Source organism: Panthera leo, chromosome F2, assembly GCF_018350215.1.
Source record: "Panthera leo isolate Ple1 chromosome F2, P.leo_Ple1_pat1.1, whole genome shotgun sequence".
In the NCBI taxonomy this organism is placed as follows: Eukaryota; Metazoa; Chordata; class Mammalia; order Carnivora; family Felidae; genus Panthera; species Panthera leo.
This window is the reverse complement of record NC_056695.1, coordinates 75,430,795-75,452,138: the sequence shown is the minus strand read 5'-3', so window position 1 is coordinate 75,452,138 and position 21,344 is coordinate 75,430,795. Positions and strand designations below refer to the sequence as shown.

Genomic DNA, 21,344 nt, shown 5'->3' with positions numbered 1-21,344 from the left:
CCGCCATGCTGCACAAATGCTACACGTCACATCCAGAAACAACAGGAGACTGGATGGAGGGAGACTTGAGAAGCAGGCGGCAGGGGAGGAAGTGGGGAGACCCTCCGGCGTGCCTAGTGCTACTTTCCACAGATAAAAGGTGAGCACCTACTGTGTGCCAGAGCTGTGGCTGGGAATGAAAACTAGGTGGTAGTGCCGGCCATGATAGAGCCGGGCCGGGGGCTGAAAGACGCATGGCTTCCGGGGACGCCACAGACAACCCAGGATTTGTCCGTGTAGACGTCTGCGTTCGTAGCCCGGAATCTCTGGGTAGCGTCCAGGGTTGTGGCCTGTGTCTGCCGGTCTTTATTCAGCCTACCGGTTTGCCCCTCTCATGCATGGTGTTTTACCTGGAGTTATTTGCTCCTCCCTGAATGCACGTGCTGCTTTTTCTGTGGGAGCCTTGTTCTTTCCATAGTGCTCCACTGCCCCAGGGATCATGTCACATCATCCCCAAGAATCATTCCCAAGGCTGCTGAGGACAGTGCTCACCGTGTGGTGCCCGAGTCCACGGGAAAAGAGTCTTTGGAAGCTCTCGAGAATGGAATGTAGCTGAATGGGCTGTGGTTCCATGTTGGGTGAGGCCACAGAGAATTGATGAAGGATGTACATTTGGGGAAGTCTTCAATGGGGAGTATCTTATTGTGGACAGTTTATGGGATGGTGATCCCAGGCAGCAGAAGTGAGGGAGTGGGGAGGTGCGATAGGGACGGAAGAGAGCCAAGGGTTTGTTGTTGGGCTCACTCCTTTGGTCAGTGAAACCTCGGCTCTTCCAGAATCTTGAAGCTTCAGATGGCTTCCAGAATTTCCACCCAAATCAGGAGCCCAGAGTGGTCATGTGTTGGCTCCCATCCCTCATTGGTTGAGGGTTGCCCTCCGCCATATTGAACCGTCTTCACTTCTGGGCTGCAGGGGCTCAGCTAGGTCGCCAAAGGACACCCTGTGCAGCAGAGGTGGGATGCTGGAAGACCAGGTAAGTGTCAGCTGCCCTCTGTAGCTGCTGCCAGAGTCGGGTGTGGGCCAAGGGGACACAGCGAGAGCCCCACTGGCATTTCAGTCAGGGAACCAGAACTCGCACAAAGCACAAACTGGTCTCTGGTGTCCGTCCAAGAGGGAGGAGGGTGCATAGTGTTCCATCCCCCACTGTCTTACTCGTATTTTTCTTTCACTGCCCCATATTGCTCATTCCTCCACCCCCTTTTCTCCCTGGCGCCTCCTTTCCACAGCCATGCTCCTCAAGGAGAGGCTCTATCTCCCTGGGAGGGGCTTCGAATTTAGAGATGCAAACGTTGCCTAGTCTGATCTCCCAGGTGTTGCAGACTCTTCCCCACAGTGTGACAAATGGTATCTGAAGCTTCCTTGAAAACCGTCATCGGAAATGCATCACCAAAAACCACCCTTTCCTTGTTGGACAGCTCTGACTGCTGGAAATTTCTCTCTTCTGCTGAAATCTGTTGCTGACTTGTACCCACTGGTTCTCGCCTGGCTTTTTGGAGCACAGCCGTGCAGGTCTCCTTTGTCCCCTAGGGTAGGCCCTTTCTCTGCTACAGGCCTATGTCAGGCTCATAAAATAAGGAGGCACAGACCCATCCTGCAGGAGAGTCACAGCACAGTGAGGCATCTGAATAGAAAATCGCAAAGCAGTATGGGAAGTCCAGCCATTGCTGTGGTGGTATGTTGGTTATATGTGTGTGTGTGCGTGTGTGTGTGCCTTTCAGTTTGTCATTCGCACAAGCAGAGGATGTGGCGTGGGGGTGTTGTGTGTTACCTGTGTGCAAGGTACAGAGGGGTATTTGGTCAACTTGTCACCCAGTATTGTAGCCCAAAGGGGTGAGCAGTAGGTACTCGTGGGTGTGTATTTGAGTCACGGCCTTGAGGGTTCAGGGGTCGCGGGAGAGAAGATTTATGGCAGATCTTGGCGTGCTTTATCTGGTACTTTCTCCTAGTGCAGACGGGAGGGAAGCCACAGAAGGGTTTGAAGGGGTGCAGTGACAGGGACAGATGTGAATTTTGAAGCGATTCACTCTGGGATCAGGAAGGAGAATGGTTTGGAGGTGTGTCCGTCAAGATGACTTTTAGCAGAGGCACCAACTGAAGACGTGTTTGAGGATGAGGATGGCTGTTCATTGGGGTAAAGAGGCATCTGGGGACCAGTGGTTCCAGGGCGGGCTCAGCCGCCATCACAGTCTCAGGACCGTGTTTCCCTTTGAGATCCTCGAGGCATTGACCTGTCTTTCGCTTGCTCTCCTGTAGTTCCTGGGTGTTTACCTCTGTTCTAAGCAGTGCATACGGCAATGCCTGGCCGAAGAAGAGGGACGTTTCTTTCTTCTTAGGAAAGAAAGCTGCTCCCAGAAGCCCCCTGGCAGCCTCTCCCCCAGACCCCCTTCACCACATGAGGTCCTGTAGCCCCAGCGGCCGGGTGGCTGTCCCCGGAGCGGGAGGGGCACTGCCCTTGAGGCAGGCACGGGCACCGGGGGTGGGTCTGGTGGCCGGAGCGAGGGCACTGATGGGGGAGGTGAGATTCTTACCGTCTCCCCTCCTCCCCCTGGGCCAACCCAGGCTCTTCCAGATCCTTATGTGCTCTGTCCACCGTCCTCATGGTGCTCAGCTCTGCAGTGCGTTCCAACATAGGATGCCGGCAGCAGAGTCAGGATCTAGCTTATCCAGGGCACAGCCAGGAGCTCCCTTCTGCTTGTGCAGGCTAACGCTGTGTGTGTACTTTTGGTTTTTTAAGTTGATTCGTGCTGTTAACCCGGGTTCTGCTTATGGCAGGCTCAAATTCACAGGGTGCTGCTCTTGTTGTTGTCGTACGTGAACATATCTCTTCCTGCTGTGTCGCTCATGAATTGAATTGTATCCCTTGGTGAGTCTGTTTATAAAGTGAAGCATGATTTTAAATGCAAACAGTCCCTTGGTAAGTTGTTCTTGCCTCTTCATAGCATCCAGTATATTCTCCTGTTGCTTATGCACACGTGTCACCCACGTGACTGTGACGCAGGCAACTTTAGGCTCTTTGAAATGTTTTTAATACAGCCACTAAAAAATGATCTAAAAACATTCCCGTCAGGCCTGATGCAGGTCAGACGTCACAGGATGTAAGCACTGGCAGTGACTTCGCAGGTCACTCGTTTTGCCCTGTTTCTTCTGCTCCTCAGGGGTCGTCTTGCTCTTCAAGGGGTGGACCTATATGATGGTCCTTGACTTCTCCCCTTTGGCCTTGGACAGTAATGCACAGTCTGTGTGATTCACGATCTCATCTGCTGGTTTTTCTCTTCGCTTCAATGTTAACAGGCTTAGTACTGACGCTAATTACGTGACTAAGGACCTGCTCCGGTCTATTAAATTCCCTAAGACTGCTTCCACCAGGTTGAAACATGTTCCAAGTACTTGGTCTATGGGGACAAACGTAAGTGTTTGTCTTGATCAGTCTGCCCCATTAGCCACGTTTTTTTCCTGGCGTCATCTTGGGAGCGCTTTCCTCCCCCCAGCAGCCTTCCCCAAGAGTTTGTGTCTCCGCATTTTATCTTGTCCCATTGGTTGGTACATTTATGTGCGGGTCTGGCTGTCGGCCGACCTGCATCGTGGGAAGCAGGGACGTACGGAGCTGCCTCAGGCCGTCTCCCCTTTGGTTTCTCCCGTTTTCTCCAGCTTCTGCCTTATCACTGCACCGTTCTGACCTCACCTGCGTGATGCCCCATGCCGGCGCTTTCCGGGCCCCTGCTGTCCGTCCGCCTGTGCGTCTGTCCTGCAGCCATGCACCCGCCCCGCGTGCGTCTCTGCCAAAGGGCTATGTTCCTTCCACTTGTCATGACGTCCCGAAGAAGGGATTCTGGGGCAGGTTAGTTCAGGTCTGTGTGTGATTCCAAGACCGAAAACTCCTTCCCCTTCCTTCCTTCCTTCCTTCCTTCCTTCCTTCCTTCCTTCCTTCCTTCCTTCCTTCCTTCCTTCCTGTATCTCCTCTGGAATCCGGAACCGCATGCATTCAAGCGATCACGCGTCCTTTTATTCCTCACTTTGGTGTTGAAGTCTTTCTTCCCCCTCAGGCTACTGCCAAGCGTCGCCGTGCGATGTTGGCCGCCGTTCCTTCTGTGGCTGGCGTCTCCGTTCTTCAGTGGGTTTAAGTGTCCTTTGAACCCACCCAGTTCACCCTCCCCAGTGGCGGCAGATGTTTAAAGCACAGATACCGGTTAGCCCTCCTCCCACATGAACTGTGGCTCACCGTTGCCTTCCTCGGTGGCAGGGGGGTGCTGTGGGTGAAATGTGGCCGCAAACGCGTTTCTCTTGGCTCTCCCATTGTCTTAAGATCTTTTAGATTAGGGCCGACCTTGAAGCATCTAAAGATTTCACGTAAAAAATTGGAATTCCCGGTCTCTCTCTGAACAGCCCAAAGATTGGATGACCTTGTCCTACGACCTGACAGGGTGGCCCCAGCCGCAGCTGGGGCCTGTGCTCTGTCACCTGAGTCCTGCTTGGCGGCTTCCCTTGCCCACACTGCTAGACTGGCATCCGTGGGCACTGGAGTTTCCTGCCCTGCTCTCCCTGAAGGACAGTCCCAGACCTCTCGGGGGGCCTTCGGGCCCTCTGGAACCTAACTTTCACTCCCTCCGCTGGTTTTATTTCCACCTCCCTGCTTCTCCATGAAGCTATACCCACACAGCACACACGTAAGCTAATGGTTTCCTGCTTGTCTTTGCTGTCTTTTCTTACAATGGGATGTTGCCATTTTTTTTTTCAAATTTTTTTTAACATTTATTTATTTTTGAGACAGAGAGAGACAGAGCATGAACAGGGGAGGGTCAGAGAAAGAGGGAGACACAGAATCCGAAACAGGCTCCAGGCTCCAAGCTGTCAGCACAGAGCCCGACGCGGGGCTCGAACTCACGGACCGTGAGACCATGACCCGAGCCGAAGTCGGACACCTAACTGACTGAGCCACCCAGGCGCCCCATGGGATGTTGCCATTTTTATTACCATACCCACTCCTTTGTTTCACACCCTTTTTGTGTGACCTGTTCCCCAGCGTTCCCATCACTTCACAGACGCTTGTGTTTACAGTTAACGGAAGGGTTGGTTCCCCAGAAAGCCTTTCCTGACTTCTCGAGTGGATCCTACCATCCCTTCTCATTTCACTTGGCGCGCGGCTGACTGCCCCCCTCCCCCACCCCCGGCCCCCACCAGACTGCAGGGCATTTGAGGGCAGGGTCTGGGTCTGTGCCTTACTGGTCTTCGTATCCCTCACGGAGGGTACCTAGTAATTGTAGCTTGAATGATTTCTTCCTGGGCTATAAATCTTGGGAGACTCTATCTTCCTTAATGACTCTCAAGTCTGGTAGGTGTCGTGAAAACAAGGTGAGGGGTCATGCCTGCTTTATCAACACTGTATCCCCAGTGCCTTGATGGTGGCCTGTGGCCTCAGTGCCGAATTTACTGAATCAGGTGAGAGACTGAAGAATCAAAGACGATGCCTGAAGTGTTGGAGAGGCCTGCGTAGCAGTGAGGACCCAAGTGTATATATCACACACATATATTTCTCTTACTGTCGCATAAAAAGGTTATGTGCGCGCTCCAATTCTGTCCCTGATACAAAAGGATATTTTATACATCTCAGTATTATTTGACCTTCAGGTGATGAATCTGACCTTGAACTGGAAAGGAAGTATAAGGAGGATGATCGAGAAAAGACTCCAAGGAGGCCGCGGACACAGAGGACAGAGAAAGTCCAGAAGGTCTCCTCGGGAAAGGAGGCCGGGCAGGTTTCCGGAGCGAAGAAGCCCATCATAAGTGTGGTTTTAACGGCACACGAAGCTATTCCAGGTGAGCACAGCAAGCGGGACGGGGCCGGAGAAGGACGTTGGGCTGAGTCCATACTGGGCAGTCTCGCTGCTTGGACCCCGTGGTCCCGGGCAGGGGCCGCTGCTGTCGCTGCCGCAGACACGGTCAGAGGAGCAGCGGCCACGGAGCGTGTCTTTCCTTTGCTCCCCTGGCCCAGTCCCTGTCCTGGGTGTGCCCCCCGCTCACTGTGTTGAGCGGTGCGTCCCCCCGTGTGAGACAGACCTGCTGAGACCAGAGGGCCGCAGCCCGCTCCCGGGAGCCCATGTTCTCCGGTCCCCTCCGCCTAACTTCTGTCCTGCGTTTTTAGTGGTTCCATCAAATGTTTTATAATGCTGGAGATTCCTGTCTGCATTTCCTTTCACATAAAGCAGCCTGTGGAGATATTATACTACCTTTTTTTAAAAAAGGCCTCTTTCAGGAAGGGATACTTCAGACAAAAAGCAGTATGATGTGATAGTAGGTTCCAAAGTATAATAATGGTTTTTTCCCTATCCATTTCAGGGCTAGTTGTCAAATGTATTTTAAAATCAAGTGTAGGATTTTAAGAGCAGCTGCAGCCATTTAAACAGCCCTTTCCAGTGGAAATAGTAACTCCTTATTTAAGGTGAAAATGCCAGATAAGTGCCTCTTTACACTTCGATGCAGAGTATGATGATCATTAGGAAATAAAAACACTGGGCGAGAGGAACCTTCTGGAAACTCACTTCATCTGCGCTAGCCTGCTTCAGAGCAGTGTCAGTCTGGGAAGAGAAACCTCGGAGAGGGGTGGCTCCTGTTCTCAGCCGTCTCTAGACGAAGTTCCCACAGTAACGTCTTTAAAATTGGCAGTAGGCTTTCAAGATTTCTGCAAGGGGGGTAGAAGTGTGATGGATCTTTGCTGTTCTAGATCCAGGGATAGACTGGAGCCTTTTATTCACTGCACTGGATACGTGCATGTGCGTGTGTCCACATACGTGGGAAGTGTCCGCTGCTGTGCAAGGTCTTTGATCATTTCGCATCATAGAATTGCACGAGCAAAGGGACCTTTGAGGTTTTCCACTCCAGACCCGTCATTTGCTAGGGTGGAAACGGAGGCTGATGGTAAGGTCATGTCATGTTTGGGACTGGACCCTTGGCAGCTCGGATTCCTGTTCACGGCCGATGCCACTGCTCCATACTGTCTTGGTGCAATTTTACACTTATTTGCCTTTATACAGGATTTACCTTATTTACTTTATACAGGACCGCTTACAGGTGGTCCTGTATAAAACCCGATAGGTAAACACATACGTATGTATGTCCCCGTCTTACATGTTTTTGTCTTTTTCATAGATCAAAGGGAATTACCTCAGAAAGGTGTTTTGGTAGATTATTAGGAAACTTGCCCTTCCCACCCAACACACACACACACACACACACACACACACACGTTAAACGTGTGAACTGCAGGAAAACCAGTACCTGGTAAGGGTACTGTATACAGTGAAGAAACACTTCTGGGGCTCCACTCCCGTAAGGGGTGGGATCTGGGACCTCCGCGGTGCCCCTTCAATGTGTGCTGCCTTGTGCCTTCATCTCAGGTGCCACCAAGATCGTTCCAGTGGAGGCCGGGCCCCCGGAGACGGGCACTGCAAACCCCGAGGCCACCCCGGCCGACCTGGCGCCTCGGAGAGGGTACCAGGAGTACGCCATTCAGCAGACGCCGTACGAGCAGCCCATGAAGTCCAGCAGGTAAAGTGTGTGTCCCGTGTGACCTCAGCCAGAGCTGGATTCTGGTGATGGCTGTGGGGGCTAGAGGACCAGCATGTAAGCGTCCCAGGACTGTGTTTGCAGACTGGGTTGTAGAGGACATGGGTTCCTTGATGTAACCCAGGAGTTGGACTCTCCATTACGGTGCCTGTGTGTTGACTGAGCCCGGGCTGCTTCTGTGAAATGCGTGGCAGATCCACTTGCTTTAGGACCTGAGCCCCGACTGGCTTAATGAAGGGGGAGCAGTTTACGTACGTCAGACATATGTTTAACCTTAATAAAAAGAGGTGTAAGTAAGGCCTTAGTACGTTTGCTGATTTTTATTTATTTACTAAAAAAAAATTTTTTTAAGGTTTTTATTTATTTTGAAACTGAGAGAGAGCATGTGCGCACATGTGCACAGGTTGGGGGGAGGGGCAGAGAGAGAATCCCAAGCATGCTCTGCACTCATGTGGGGCTTGAACGCACGAACCATGAGATCATGACCTGAGCTGAAATCAAGAGTCAGACAATGGACTGAGCCACCGAGGCGCCCCAAGTTTGCTGATTTTTAAAGTTGCACATATTATAATGGAAAAAAAAAATCTTTATTCCCTCCCCATTTTCAAAAGTAACACTTGTTGGGGCGCCTGGGTGGCTCAGTTGGTTAAGTGTCCGACTTTGGCCCAGGTCCTGATCTCACGGTTTGTGAGTTCGAGCCCCGCGTCGGGCTCTGTGCTGACAGCTCAGAGCCTGGAGCCTGCCTTGGATTCTGGGTCTCCCTCTCTCTCTGCCCCTCCCTGTGCTCACACTCTGTCTCTCTCTCAAAAATAAATAAACATTAAAAAAAATTTTTTAATTAAAAAAAAGTAACACTTGTTATTTTCTTGTGGAAAGTTCCTTCACCCTGGATGGTGTAGTTAATCAAAGTAACCCATCGTTCTTCTTCTAGAGGCAACTACTGTTGCCACTGTAATTTTTTCATGATATACTAAAACATAGTGCTTTAATTATGTTACTTTTTTCTAATGCAAAATACCAAGTGCATTGTTATCAACTTTTTTTTTTTTAAACTTAACCACACCTTAGGGACACCTGGGTGGCTCAGTTTGTTAAACGTCTGACTTTGGCTCAGGTCATGATCTCGCAGTCCGTGAGTTCGAGCCCCACATCGGGCTCTGTGCTGACAGCTCAGAGCCTGGAGGCTGCTTCTGATTCTGTGTCTCCATCTCTCTCTTTGCCCCTCCCCCACTGGCACTTTGTCTTTCTCTCCCAAAAATAAACATTGAAAAAAAAACCACAAAACTTACCACACCTTAAAAAATGTTTTTGATACATAGTTTTAAAAGAGTATCTGCTGTTGGATAGGGTGCACTGTAGTTTGTGTAGCCAGGTTTTGCTTGATGGGCAATGTTGTGCTCAAGGGTCTCGGACCTTCGTCTTTCAGTTCTTCTTCACGACTTCCTGTGGGGTGAATTGCTAGCATTGAAATTGCTGTCTCAAATAGTAGAGAACTTATAACTGTCACCAACATTGAAAACCATCCTCCACACACATTGGGTCAGTTGACAACCCTTAGTGAATGCTCAGGTGCGTTTTCTATACCCTCCCCAGGGTCTCGGTCTCACCACCTGTGATAGGTACCTGCTGGGGTGGGGGTGGGGGGTTAGCAAACTGCACCTGAGCTCTGCAAACATTTTTCCAGCTGAGACGAAAGACAAAGAAAATGCCAGTTGCCAGTGGGTTTCCTCTGTTTCTAGAAGAGGGGAAATGAGGCGTTCTTGAAGAGAGCATAGCTTTTAGTGCCAAACAGACCTGGGCTGGCTCTAGACTTTTCTACCACGGTTCAGCTCAATAGATTAAACGCCCATTATGTGCCAGGCACTGGGGATGAGAGAGAACAGGACAGACGCCCTGTTGCGTGGAGGAAGCCTTGGCTCTGTTGTATTTGACTCAAGTGGATGTGCCTCTGAGCCTCTGTTATTCCAGCCGTAAGATCGTCTAGTACAATCTGACTTAGTTTAGTGGTGAGAATAAATGATAAACCATATGAACATGGTGTCATGTGGGATGCTTCATTAATTCGTAGCCTCAATCCTCTGTGCTTGCAGCTGTGGGCAACTGAATTTATTGATGAAGTTGTAAAAATACTCATTCCTTTGGCAAAACTGTCATGGAATTAAGTTTGAAGAACATTCTGGCGTCAACTTAAGTTGATTTGTAGACCCTAGCTACTTATTTTCACACTCTTTCAAAATCTGCTGGGGAGGGGTTCAGCTAACTGGTCATCTAGTTAGCCAGCAAATCTATGCAATATTTAATCAACAGGTTTTGGCCGTATTTCAGCTGCCATGCATTCTAGTAGTATAGTACAAATTACAAAATTGTTATGAAAGAGGCTTTTTTTTTGGCATGATGATGTTGCTTTGTAAAATATAGACACAAACTTCTAGGTTACACCAAGAGATCAGTTAGGTTTTCACACAAATATGACACTGGTGCTGTAGAAAATTTTTGAAGTCCAGAAAACTGTAAGAAAAAACATCATTTGTAATCACGCTACTGTGCTATAACCACTGTTTATGTATATATACATATCTATGTATATAGATACATAGATATGTATCTATATATATAGATACATATATACACATATATATACACATGTATATATATTTTTTAATGTTTATTTTTGAGAGAGACACAGCGTGAGTGGGGAGGGACAGAGAGAAAGGGAGACACAGAATCTGAAGGAGACTCCAGGCTGAGCTGTCAGCAAGGAACCCGATGCGGGGCTCAAACTCACGAACTGTGAGATCATGACCTGGACTGAAGTCGGCTGCTTAACCGACTGAGCCACCCAGGCGCCCCACCACTGTTAATGTTTTTAATGTGTTTCCTTCCAGCCTTTTTTTGGGCCCATATGTTTTATAAAATGGAGTTTATATTTCATATGCAATTTTATATCTTGCTTTAAGACCTACTCGCTGTACTTATTACTTTCGTCCGTTACTCACGTTATTCACAAATGATTTTGTGGATGGGGCACCTGGGTGGCTCAGTCGGTTGAGTGTCCGACTTCGGCTCGGGTCATGATCTCGCGGTTCGTGAGTTCGAGCCCTGCGTCGGGCTCTGTGCTGACAGCTCAGAGCCTGGAGCCTGTTTCAGGTTCTGTGTCTCCCTCTCTTTCTGACCTTCCCCTGTTCATACTCTCTCTCTGTCTCAAAAATAAATAAACATTAAAAAAAAAATTAAAAAAAAAAACCAAATTATTTTGTGGTGACGGTGCTATAACGTCATGAGGATGTTCTGTAATCTCCTCAGCTCTTCACATGAAAGCGAATAAGACGTGGTAAAATGGCCCATCTGATTGCATCCTGTAAGACCTCACAGATGTTAGAAGAACTTGGCTACGGGGCCTTCCATGGCTGCCTCTTCTCTAGCCTTGTCCCCTCGTGTGCTCCCTGTGGTCTCTGGGCCCCAGCAGGTGTTCCAGCCATCCGGGCCCTTTGTACTTCCTTGACTTCTCCTTGCAAATGCCTCTTCCTCATTTCGGATGCCTCCCCTTTCCCTCACTTGGTTATCCTGTTCACCCTTCAGCTCTCTGCTCAAGTGCGCAGTGCTCGGGACAGCCTGCCTGGAGTGGGCCCTGATCTGGGCTCATGGAGCATCCTGCCTTTTCCCGTCACACCAGGGAGCCGTAGTCCTTATCTGCTCCTTTTTGTGGTTGTTAGTCTGGCCTGTCACCTCCTCCACAAAGTGAGCTGCAGGAGAGAATGAGTTGTGTTTGTTTTTGTCCCTCTTGTGTCCCCAGTGCCTGGAATACTTGTTTTGAATGAATGAATGAGTGAATGAATGAATGAATGAATGAATGAAAAAAACAGATGTGCTAACAAACTAGTTCCCTATGTTGGGACCTTCAAGCAGCTTTTCACTGTGAGCACCTTTGTTCGAGTACCTTTTGTATTCTTTCCTTTAATTGATTCCCGGAAGTGAATAACTTTCTAAAATGCACTGGTAAGAGTGCTTCTCTCCCAGCATGGGGAACATTTGGAGTGAAGTAATTTAAAAACAGTCATATGGACACTGCGGCCCTGTGTGTCAGTTCACGGTCCTAGTGAGTAAGGCTTGCGCTTGAGAGTCTGACGTAGGCTCCTTGGAATCTTCATCAGATTCATTCCCCTTGGCAGGAAACGGCACGGAGGGCTTTATCACGTTTCTGTGTAATAATACAAAAAAAAAAAAAAAGGCAGAGCCAAAGATTCTCCTAAGACCATTTAGATCTTGCATTAGAGGAGAAAGTACTGTGATTTGTTTATTTAATTAACGTTTTGAATCTTGGGTTTCTTTCTCCAGTGTTGTTTATACCAATAAAATCTATCACCTTCTGGATTTCTTTGTCATTTGAGAAAGATCCAAATTAGTTTCCTGACATTAGCCTTGGGTTTAGCATGCAGGCAGAGTGCTAACTTTCAAATTTGAATATTTTAATTACATTATGTGAATTGTACCCTCTGGTGTTTATGAACTACAATCGATTTAAATATTTTTAATTTAAAGACAAGGCAGCCTATGTTGATCAAGCATAGTTGAATGGGTAGTTCCATATATACAGACTTTGCAGTTCTAGTGGATACAGCTTAATGGGCTCTGGTCAAGAGCACTGAGTGAGATTATCAGTGTTTCTGAGGACCTTCATGGACAACCTCGACATACTGTCCAGCGGGAGTATAGGTACAGAGGAGAGGAAGCCTCACCTGCCCGTGTGTCATCTGTCAATTCCTGTCCCTGGTGCATGCTATAGTACTTTAGTGGCCATCATTCACTGACTTCAGAAACAAGGCGGGGCTATTCCAACGGCACTGGAAGTCCCGTACAGGGGACTTTCTCTGTGTATACAATTACATTGGGGAGGGGGACTGGTGTATGTGGTGTTTGCTGGCATCATAGAGGAAGAGGAGGAGCACGCAGGCTCTAGAGGCAGACAGTCTGCTTGGGGTCAAATCCTGGCGTCACCGCTTACTAACTGTATGATCTTGGGCACAGACTCAGTTTTGTCATCTGCAAAACGGGTGTAACGAGGCTAGAAATAAATATAGTTAGTGTCGGGTTGGGCAGTTCACACATCCTTAGTGATTATTAGCTGTTATTACCATCTCATACACATGGCCCTATTGAAAGAGAAAGGATCCACGAGGCAGACCATGCTTTTATTCTCCATCACACACACAAAATCTGACACAGCGCTTGAAACACACTGGCAGGTATTCATAAGTGACAAGCATTAATAAATTATTCATGAGGTTAATAAACGGCAGTTGAACAGTAGCCCTCTTTTCCCCGTCTCAGCTCTAAATTAGCCGTGGTAAAGGAGGAGGGCGATGGAGACTGGAGCATCAGCTCTGTTACTGATGGAGTTGAGGGGGACACGGTGTGGTGCTCATCAGCTCGGGGCTTCCCGTTCCTGGGCACCTGACTGCCTCACCTGCAGTCCTTGACCGCTCCTGGCCAGGCCCACGCATGCCCACCTAGCTAAGCACTCACTGTACCACTTGCTGTTCACGGGCAGACCGTCCTTGCCAGAAGGGGAAAGTTGGAGCTCGTCTCATGAGGTCCAGGTGACCAGTCAGATAGGCCCGTTCACTTGCCCTGGGAGGACGTAGGGACGCGGGTCTTTCACCGACGGGTGGCAGCAAGGGACGAGCTGGTTGAATGAACAAGCAAGTCTGGCTTGTTGAAGCTGGTGGACAAACCCAAGCAGATTGTATCTGGTCTCATGGAGCCGATGGAGCTTGTTCCGTTGATGACGGGTCATGTAGCCAGAAGACGTACAGGTCAGCTTTGGAGCACAGCTGGTTGTTGTGTACGTTGTGAGTGACACATCCCTCTTCCCTCTTTCTCCTCTTGCCTCCCTCTTCTCGTTCTGCAAGCCTCAACTCAGACATCTCCTGTTTAGCAAGTTTCCCAACTACCTGAATCCAGGTTAGATGTCTCTTTCTCTCTCCTCCTCCCCCCGGCCCCCCGCACATGTTCCCATGGACACTTGCCCCACTGTCGTGCAAGCATGTGCTCACCTGTCTCCCCTCCCCCAGACCGTGAGCTCCAGTCTCTGTACGCGCCTGGTCCATACTCGGCCCTCCGGTCGGTCCCGCTTGTTGCCGAATGAATGCCTCCATCCAGCCTCAGGGCCGTTTGGGTCACTTTGAGCCTTTGGCGTTCGGTTCCCAAGAAGGAGTTCACGGTCCTTAGGGAGGTGCGGCGTCTCCAAGGGTAACGGTGCTGTCGTCTGTTTCCAGGCTAGGGCCCACCCAGCTCAAGATCTTCACCTGCGAGTACTGCAACAAGGTGTTCAAGTTCAAGCACTCGCTGCAGGCGCACCTGAGGATCCACACCAACGAGAAGCCGTACCAGTGCCCCCAGTGCAGCTACGCCAGCGCCATCAAGGCCAACCTGAACGTGCACCTGCGCAAGCACACGGGCGAGAAGTTCGCCTGCGACTACTGCGCCTTCACCTGCCTGAGCAAAGGGCACCTGAAGGTGCACGTGGAGCGCGTGCACAAGAAGGTCAAGCAGCACTGCCGCTTCTGCAAGAAGAAGTACTCCGACGTCAAGAACCTCATCAAGCACGTCCGGCACGCGCACGACCCGCAGGACCGGAAGGTGCAGGAGGCCCTCGAGGAGCTCTGCCTGCTCACCAGGGAGGGCAAGCGGCAGCTGCTGTACGACTGCCACATCTGCGAGCGCAAGTTCAAGAACGAGCTGGACCGCGACCGCCACATGCTGGTGCACGGGGACAAGTGGCCCTTCGCCTGCGAGCTGTGCGGCCACGGGGCCACCAAGTACCAGGCGCTGGAGCTGCACGTGCGGAAGCACCCGTTTGTGTACGTGTGCGCGCTGTGCCTCAAGAAGTTCGTCAGCTCCATCCGGCTGCGCTCGCACATCAGGGAGGCGCACGGGGCGGCGCAGGAGGGCGGGCTCTTCACCAGCTCCATCAACCAGAGCTTCTGCCTCCTGGAGCCGGGCGGGGACATCCAGCAGGAAGCGCTGGGGGGCCAGGCGCAGCTGGCGGAGGAGGAGGAGTTTGTGTTCCCGGGCGTGAATGCGCCCAAGGGGGCGGCCTGCCCCGCAGACGCTGGGCCCGACGAGGGGGCCGGGAAGGAGCCGGAGGCCGCGGCGCAGGAGCCCGCCCCGCCCACGCACTTGGCCGTCCCCCAGGCCCAGGGGGCCGCCCTGCCACCCTGCGGGCTGGAAGCTGCCGCGGACGCCTCGGACCTTCCTTCGCAGGCGGTGGTCTCCGAGGAGTTTTTACTGAAAAATGATCCCTCCTCTGCGGAGGCTCGCACCGCCCCCGGGGAGACCTTGGACGCCCGGCGCGGAGCCTCCTCCCAGACTCAGGGTGAAGAAGTCCCATCACTGCCATCCAAGGCCGGAAGTGCGGGAGCGAACCTGGCCGCGCGGGGGGCCGAGAGCCCCCCAGAGGCAGGGCAGAAAATGGCTGCCCTCCCGTCCGAGGGACCAGATCCTAGTAGGTGTCTCAGGTCAAACCCAGGCGAGGCCTCGGACCTTCCTCCGGTAGCAGGTGGAGGGGACGTGGCCCTGCCCCAGCCTGACTCTTGCAGCCCGGCCTCCGAGCACCGGGCCGGCATCAGTGCGTTCATGAAGATCCTGGATGGCTTACAGAAGAGAAGGATGAACACCGGCTTGTGCGAGAGGATCCGGAAGGTGTACGGGGACCTGGAGTGTGAATACTGCGGTAAGGAGGGCGGCGCTGGGCAAGCAGCCGGCTGAGCGCTCGTTCCCTACAGCCCCGCCCGTCCCCAGCCTGCTTTGGGTCACCTCGTGTTTGGTTTGAGCTCGTGTCTCTTTGCAAAGAACCACTCGTCAACGAGCTGTGCTTCATCATTTGTAGACAGTAGGAGGCGGCCACCTGTGTCACAGTCTAGCGTGTGGCGTATTTGTGGAGGTGGCCGCGCTGGCTGGGGCAGGCACACGCAGTGGTCTCTCTCACGGCTGCTGCCGGAACTTGAGCCAAGAAGAATGGTTCTTCTGGCACGTGACAGGTTCAAAGTGTAGCTTGAGTCGTGGCCCTGTTCTCCCTGCAGCTCCTTGTAGAGAGCCCCGATTGGAGCCCTCGCAGCCGTCCGTGCAGGCAGGGCCCCTGAGGCTCCCCGAGAGCTGGCAGCGCGGGTGGTGGGAGAGCCCAGCTCTGGCCCAGGTGTCGGCAGGGGTCGGAGACCCTGATTCAGGCAAGTGCCCAGCAGCATGTGGTGCTGTGATTGGTCCTCAGGAAACACTTGTTTCCTCCTGTCCTAGCTCTGATGTCACGCAAACAGCGTAGCACCCGTAAAGTTCACAGCCTCCCGCCTCTAAAAAGCCATTTCCAGGCAGAAGTGAGGAAAGCGTGAAGGGTGACCCGGACAAGCCGGAGAGGGAGACAAATAGAGTAGTAAAAAAGTAATAATGAGAAAAATCAAATCCAGTCTGAAAGAAGCTTCCTTGTTCTCACGTGACGATATTTTTTTAGGCAAACTTTTTTGGTACCAAGTGCACTTTGACATGCACGTGCGCACCCACACCCGGGAGCACCTGTATCACTGCTCCCAGTGCCATTATTCCTCCATCACCAAAAACTGCCTTAAACGCCACGTTATTCAGAAACACAGTAACGTCCTGCTGAAGTGTCCCACCGATGGCTGCAACTACTCAACTCCAGATAAATACAAGCTGCAGGCACATCTTAAAGTTCACACAGAACTGGTAAGTAGTAAGCCCGGGCAGCAGCTTGTCTGCCCCCGCTGCCCACTGCTTTCTAACCTTTGTGCGCATGGGAAGGTGCCCCGCTTCCCCGTGAGCCCTGCACGCGAGCGTCCTTCCCAGGAGGCTTCGCCCCGGGACCCCCTCCACAGGCAGAGTCTCAGATACGTTGCAAAATGATGAGGCGGAACAGATTTGCTTTCTGGGCCCACTGTTCAGCATCAGAGAAAACCTCTGGAAGGAAGATCTACAGCGTGGAACGAAAGCAAGGCTTTCTTAAGTGACATCGTAAGGAATCATCAGCAACAGAAGTGGCAGTAGGAAGAGCTGCCCCTGGCCGTTGAGAGGTTACATGCCGTGGTGCCCGCGGGGCGGGGGGCAGTGTCTGGTTCACGGGGAGAGCGCGGTAAATGTCCATGACGCTGGTGTCCTCTTGTGTTACTTGTTGTCGACTCTCTGTGAGGGATTGTCTGTGAAGCGCTCTTATTTAAAAACAGAAAGGCGATCGTTTAAGCCAAGATGCTGTCCGTATTCATAATGGTGAAGTGTGTTTAATTCTTTGGTGGAAAGTGACGTAACACAATGAATGACTGTTTAGTTTTGCAAATTCTCATGTAACTCAAGGGGCTGACACCCGAGAGTGGTTTGAGCCTTGTTCACGTGATAAAGGAGGCACAGCTGGCCCCAGGCGTGGTTCTGCGTTAATGGCTTTCCTTTTTATATCACAGACGGCTGGGCTCAGAAGGAGGCTTCAGAAGCTGGGCCTGCTTCCACTCTGTTCTGGCACAAAGATCACCCATGCTGTAGCAGTTGGTCACTAAGGGTGAAGTCAGGGTGCTGTAGGTATAGTGGGTGGGTCAGAGCCCATGCTTTAGGGTTAGATGCCCGGGTTCTGATACTGCCTCCAGCACTTGCACCGGCTGTGGGTGTTGGGACAAGTCACTTGTCCTTTCTGAGATTTGGTAGCCTTTCTGTATAAAATATCTATGAAGAAGTATATGTCCATTTAAAAAATAATTTTTTTAATGTTTATCCATTTTTGAGAGACAGAGAGGGGCAGAGTGTGAGGTGGGGAGGGGCAGAGAGAGAGACACACACAGAATCCGAAGCAGGCTCCAGGCTCCAAGCTGTTAGCACAGAGCCCGACGTGGGGCTCGAACTCACGGACCGCGAGATCATGACCTGAGCTGAAGTCGGATGCTTAACCGACTGAGCCACCTGGGCGCCCCAGTGTATGTCCATTTTATACACGCACACGTGTGTATACACGTACATGCACAGACTGCACGTGTTAAACTCACACATACGCACGTGTATACGTGCGTGTATTATACATGCCTGCAAATGGCAGAGCACAGATGTACGCATGTGTTTGTGTGTGTAGATAGATCTCCTAGGGTTACTGGGAGGATAACCTGGAAAGTTCTGGAGCAAGAACCCGGAGCAGCGATTGTGCTGTCGACTGTGTGCTTGCTACTACATGTGACCTGGGACCTCTTAGCACATGTTCTCTGTCCCTCTTTCTGGATAGCGCATGAAGGCACACCCTTCTGTTTCCTTCCAGAAGAGCTGTTAGATTGGTGTTGATTCCTGTACCATCTTAGGGTGGAGAAAACCGGGGTGGCAGAAATCATGGCTATGACTTTGCTAGAAACGCACATGAAGCCAGGAGCTGAGTGAGGGCGACGTGAGGACAGGGTGCTGGGGCAGCCTTGGAGGGTAGCAGTGAAGACCAGGAACCAGACCGTGTGTTTTAAACTCTGGCTCCCCCATTTACCGTGCATCCGACTTCAGGATGAGTCATGTAACTGCCCCATGCCTCGGTTTACCCATCCTCAGGGGAAGGTGAAGTGAGAGAACATGCGTAAACGTTTTAGAACAATGCCTGACGAGGAGTAAGCACCTTGTGCCGTTGACTATTAACAATTGCTATTACTTACTGTAATTATCATGTTGGGTCTTGTTGTTCTGCCCTGAGAGACTTTGAAATGGAGGCTGAAGGTCGACCCCGAGGAGGAGGCTGGGAAAGAGCTCGGCAGTGTGTGCGGCCGCCTGTTTATCCTGTACCCATTTTCCTTGCCTGTCGCGTGTGTCAGAGGGACCCAGGTCCAGCCCAGGCTTTTCTTGCCTCTGGATGCTGGTACTCAGCCTTCTGGCCACATCCCTGGTCCTCAGGGTCAGCAGGGCCATGTCGGGAACATGTCCTGAGATCTTAAGCCCCAATTTCACATGCTTTCCTTTATCTTGATAATCCAGCACTTAGAGAAGCTTCTCTTTCCAACTCCCTGTGGTTGCAACTCTTCCTTCTGAGAGGCTTCTCTCCCTACTGTGGACACCTGAGGCAGCTGGGGAAGTGGGTGCTGAAGAAGGGAAGGAACAGTTTCTGTTTCGTCCTGTGGTCTGGACCCTCGAATCTTTACTCTCATACCTCTTCCGGGAGGTGGGATTATTTCCTCCCCGGGGCGGATCAGGAGCCCTCTCTGTGAGATCATTCGGTAGCTTGCCCCCCATCACGCTGGCCGTCAGGGTGGGCGGAGCTCAGGCCTGCGTGCTTATCTGTGAGCCACGCTCCTGTCACTGCCCACGCTGCATGGTGGGTCATGAACGGCAGCCACGTCCTTCTGAGGGGCCTCTGGGACACTTGCACACTGTTGGAAGGGACGTGGTGGGGGTACACTTTGTCCCATCAGAGCGGGGGCTGTGTTGATACTATCCGTGCTGTGTCTTGTGCCACAACAACGAAACGTCCCTGAACGTTACTGCAAGAGAGGAGCGGGAGTAAGGGAGTGTGGCTCTGTTGACCTTATAAAAACAGGGTGTTCTCGTGATTCTCATGAACACTCGTGTTTTCTTAGACGTTGTTGTTTGATCTATTCCCTCCCCCCCAATATTTGCAGTTCTTCCATTTGAGACACTTTTTAAAAAATGTTTATTTGTTTAGAGAGAGAGTGTGCGAGCAAGGGTGGGGCAGAGAGAGAAGGGGGAGAGAGAATCCTAAGCAGGCTCCACGCTGTCAGCACAGAGCCAGACACGGGGCTCGATCCCACGAACCGTGAGATGATGACCTGAGCTGAAATCAAGAGCCAGATGCTTGACCAACTAAGCCTCATGGGAGCTCCCATTTGAGACACTTCTGAAGGTAAATGTGCTACTGCTGCTCTGAAGCTCGCGACACAGGTCAGAGGCGCCGCAGTCTACGTGCCAGGCGTTGGGGCTTCGGATGTGAGTGAGACCCGGGGTCTGTCTTCAAGGTGCTCTTTGTTGCACGGGAGGACAAGCAAGGGGACAGTAATGGCGGTATGGCAATGAGGGAGGGAAGTGAGGCGAACACAGAGCGCCCTCCTCCTCCCACTCCGCCCCAGAGAGGTCCCGGCCGAGGTAGAGGGCTGCCCGGAGGAGGGGTTCCGAGCTTGATGAGTAGGCTTTGGCCACGAGAGAGGCAAGCAGAGAGGCAGCACACAAGGGGAAACCTTCTGTATTCCCACCAGGATATTGACAGCGTTTCCCGTGAATCATTGGGACTATATTGCCGATGTAGTCAGATGGCATCATGTATGAAAACGGGCTCCGGTATCTTGATTTTAGACACCATTTGTCTTTTGAGCCTGTAAATTATTTCTGTAATGAGGCCAACGTTGCCCTGGTGGGGAGATCTTCCATTAGCTTGCACTGCTTCCTTGCCCTCCCCAAGCCCTAGGCAGCCACTAATCTGCTTTCGATGTCTGTGGCTCGGCCTGGCTGGCACTTTGTATATATATAAACATACGTGCTTTCTCAGGGTCGCGGTGAGGGTCCCACAAGGTAGCACAAGTGAGCTTCGTGATGTAAAGGTGCCGAGCCAAGGACTCTGGTCAGGGAAGGGTCTACCTGAGTTGGGAGAGTGGTGTTGTGTGACCTCACCTCGGCCTGGGGCTTGGTTCCCTTACCTGTGACCCAGGGAGATGGGCCAGGTGTGTCAAGAGTCTGGTTGGGCTTTTGCATTTGACCCAACACTTACGCGTTTTCAACACAGATTCCCACGCGGTGCAAAATTAAGGAGATTTCAGATTGACCCCCTGCCCCCCCAATGGGCCTCCATCCAGGTCCATCCCAGTTGTAATAGGAGTCTGGGATAATTTGGCTGAGTTCCTATTTCTGTGGCTCTCCACCATTTCTTTTTTTTCTTTTTTCATTTTTTTTAATGTTTATTCATTTTTCGAAAGACAGAGACAGAGTGAGAGTGGGGGAGGGGCAGAGAGAGAGGGAGACACAGAATCCGAAGCAGGCTGCAGGCTCCGAACTGACAGCTCAGAGCCCGACGCGGGGTCGAGCCCACGAACCGCGAGATTATGACCTGAGCCGAAGTCGAACGCTCAGCCAACTGAGCCACCCGGGCGCCCCTACTCTCCACCATTTCTTAGCTGATGATGCACCCAATGATCAGAAGGTGTGACTGCATGTAATATAGTCTCTCCTTGCAGACCCTCCTTCTCTTGAGCAACCAGATGTTGTGACTTAGTGTCCGGGATGTATTGGCATCTAGGTCGTGTGGAGAGCCAGTCAGGGGAGGCAGTTAATGATGCTGCCGGAGCAAGCCCACTTTTTACAGCACTGTGCAGACTTTGTGCAGGGGAGACTTAGGAGAACCCGGCGGTGATGAAGTGCCGCGGGCTTTGGGTTGTGACGTGCTGTAGCTCAGACCTTGTCTCCACCCCTGTGATCTTGGGCGTTTGCCGAGCCTCTGCTTTTTCAGCTGTAACACGAAAATTAGGTACCATCTCCTGCCCCTTGGGGTTGTGGCGAGTAAATTAGAAAATCTATGTAGGGGTGCTGAGTGGCTCTTGATTTCAGCACAGGTCACGATCTCACAGTTTGTGAGTTCAATCCCCGCATAGTCTCTGTACTATGACAGTGTAGAGCCTGCTTGGGATTCTCACTCTCTCTCTTTCCCTCTCTCTCTGCCCCTCCCATGGCTCTCTCTCTCTCTCAAAATAAATAAACTTGAAAAAGTATATATATGTAGAACACTCAGG

The 21,344-nt window shown here is 51.5% G+C and overlaps 1 protein-coding gene across 13 annotated transcripts in view; it reads left to right on the top strand.

Moving 5' to 3' along the window:
* ZFAT (zinc finger and AT-hook domain containing) overlaps positions 1-21,344 on the top strand; it is a 253,317-nt gene that overhangs the window by 62,376 nt on the left and 169,597 nt on the right. For 12 of the 13 annotated variants that reach the window (XM_042923645.1, XM_042923643.1, XM_042923651.1 and 9 more), the window contains exons 4-7: positions 5,665-5,853; positions 7,431-7,581; positions 13,875-15,331; positions 16,103-16,335. In XM_042923645.1, coding sequence (XP_042779579.1) covers positions 5,665-5,853; positions 7,431-7,581; positions 13,875-15,331; positions 16,103-16,335 — 2,030 coding nt within the window. Of the gene's footprint in view, positions 1-396; positions 3,878-5,664; positions 5,854-7,430; positions 7,582-13,874; positions 15,332-16,102; positions 16,336-21,344 lie in introns of those variants that run through there. The other variant, XM_042923653.1, reaches the window with a different exon arrangement.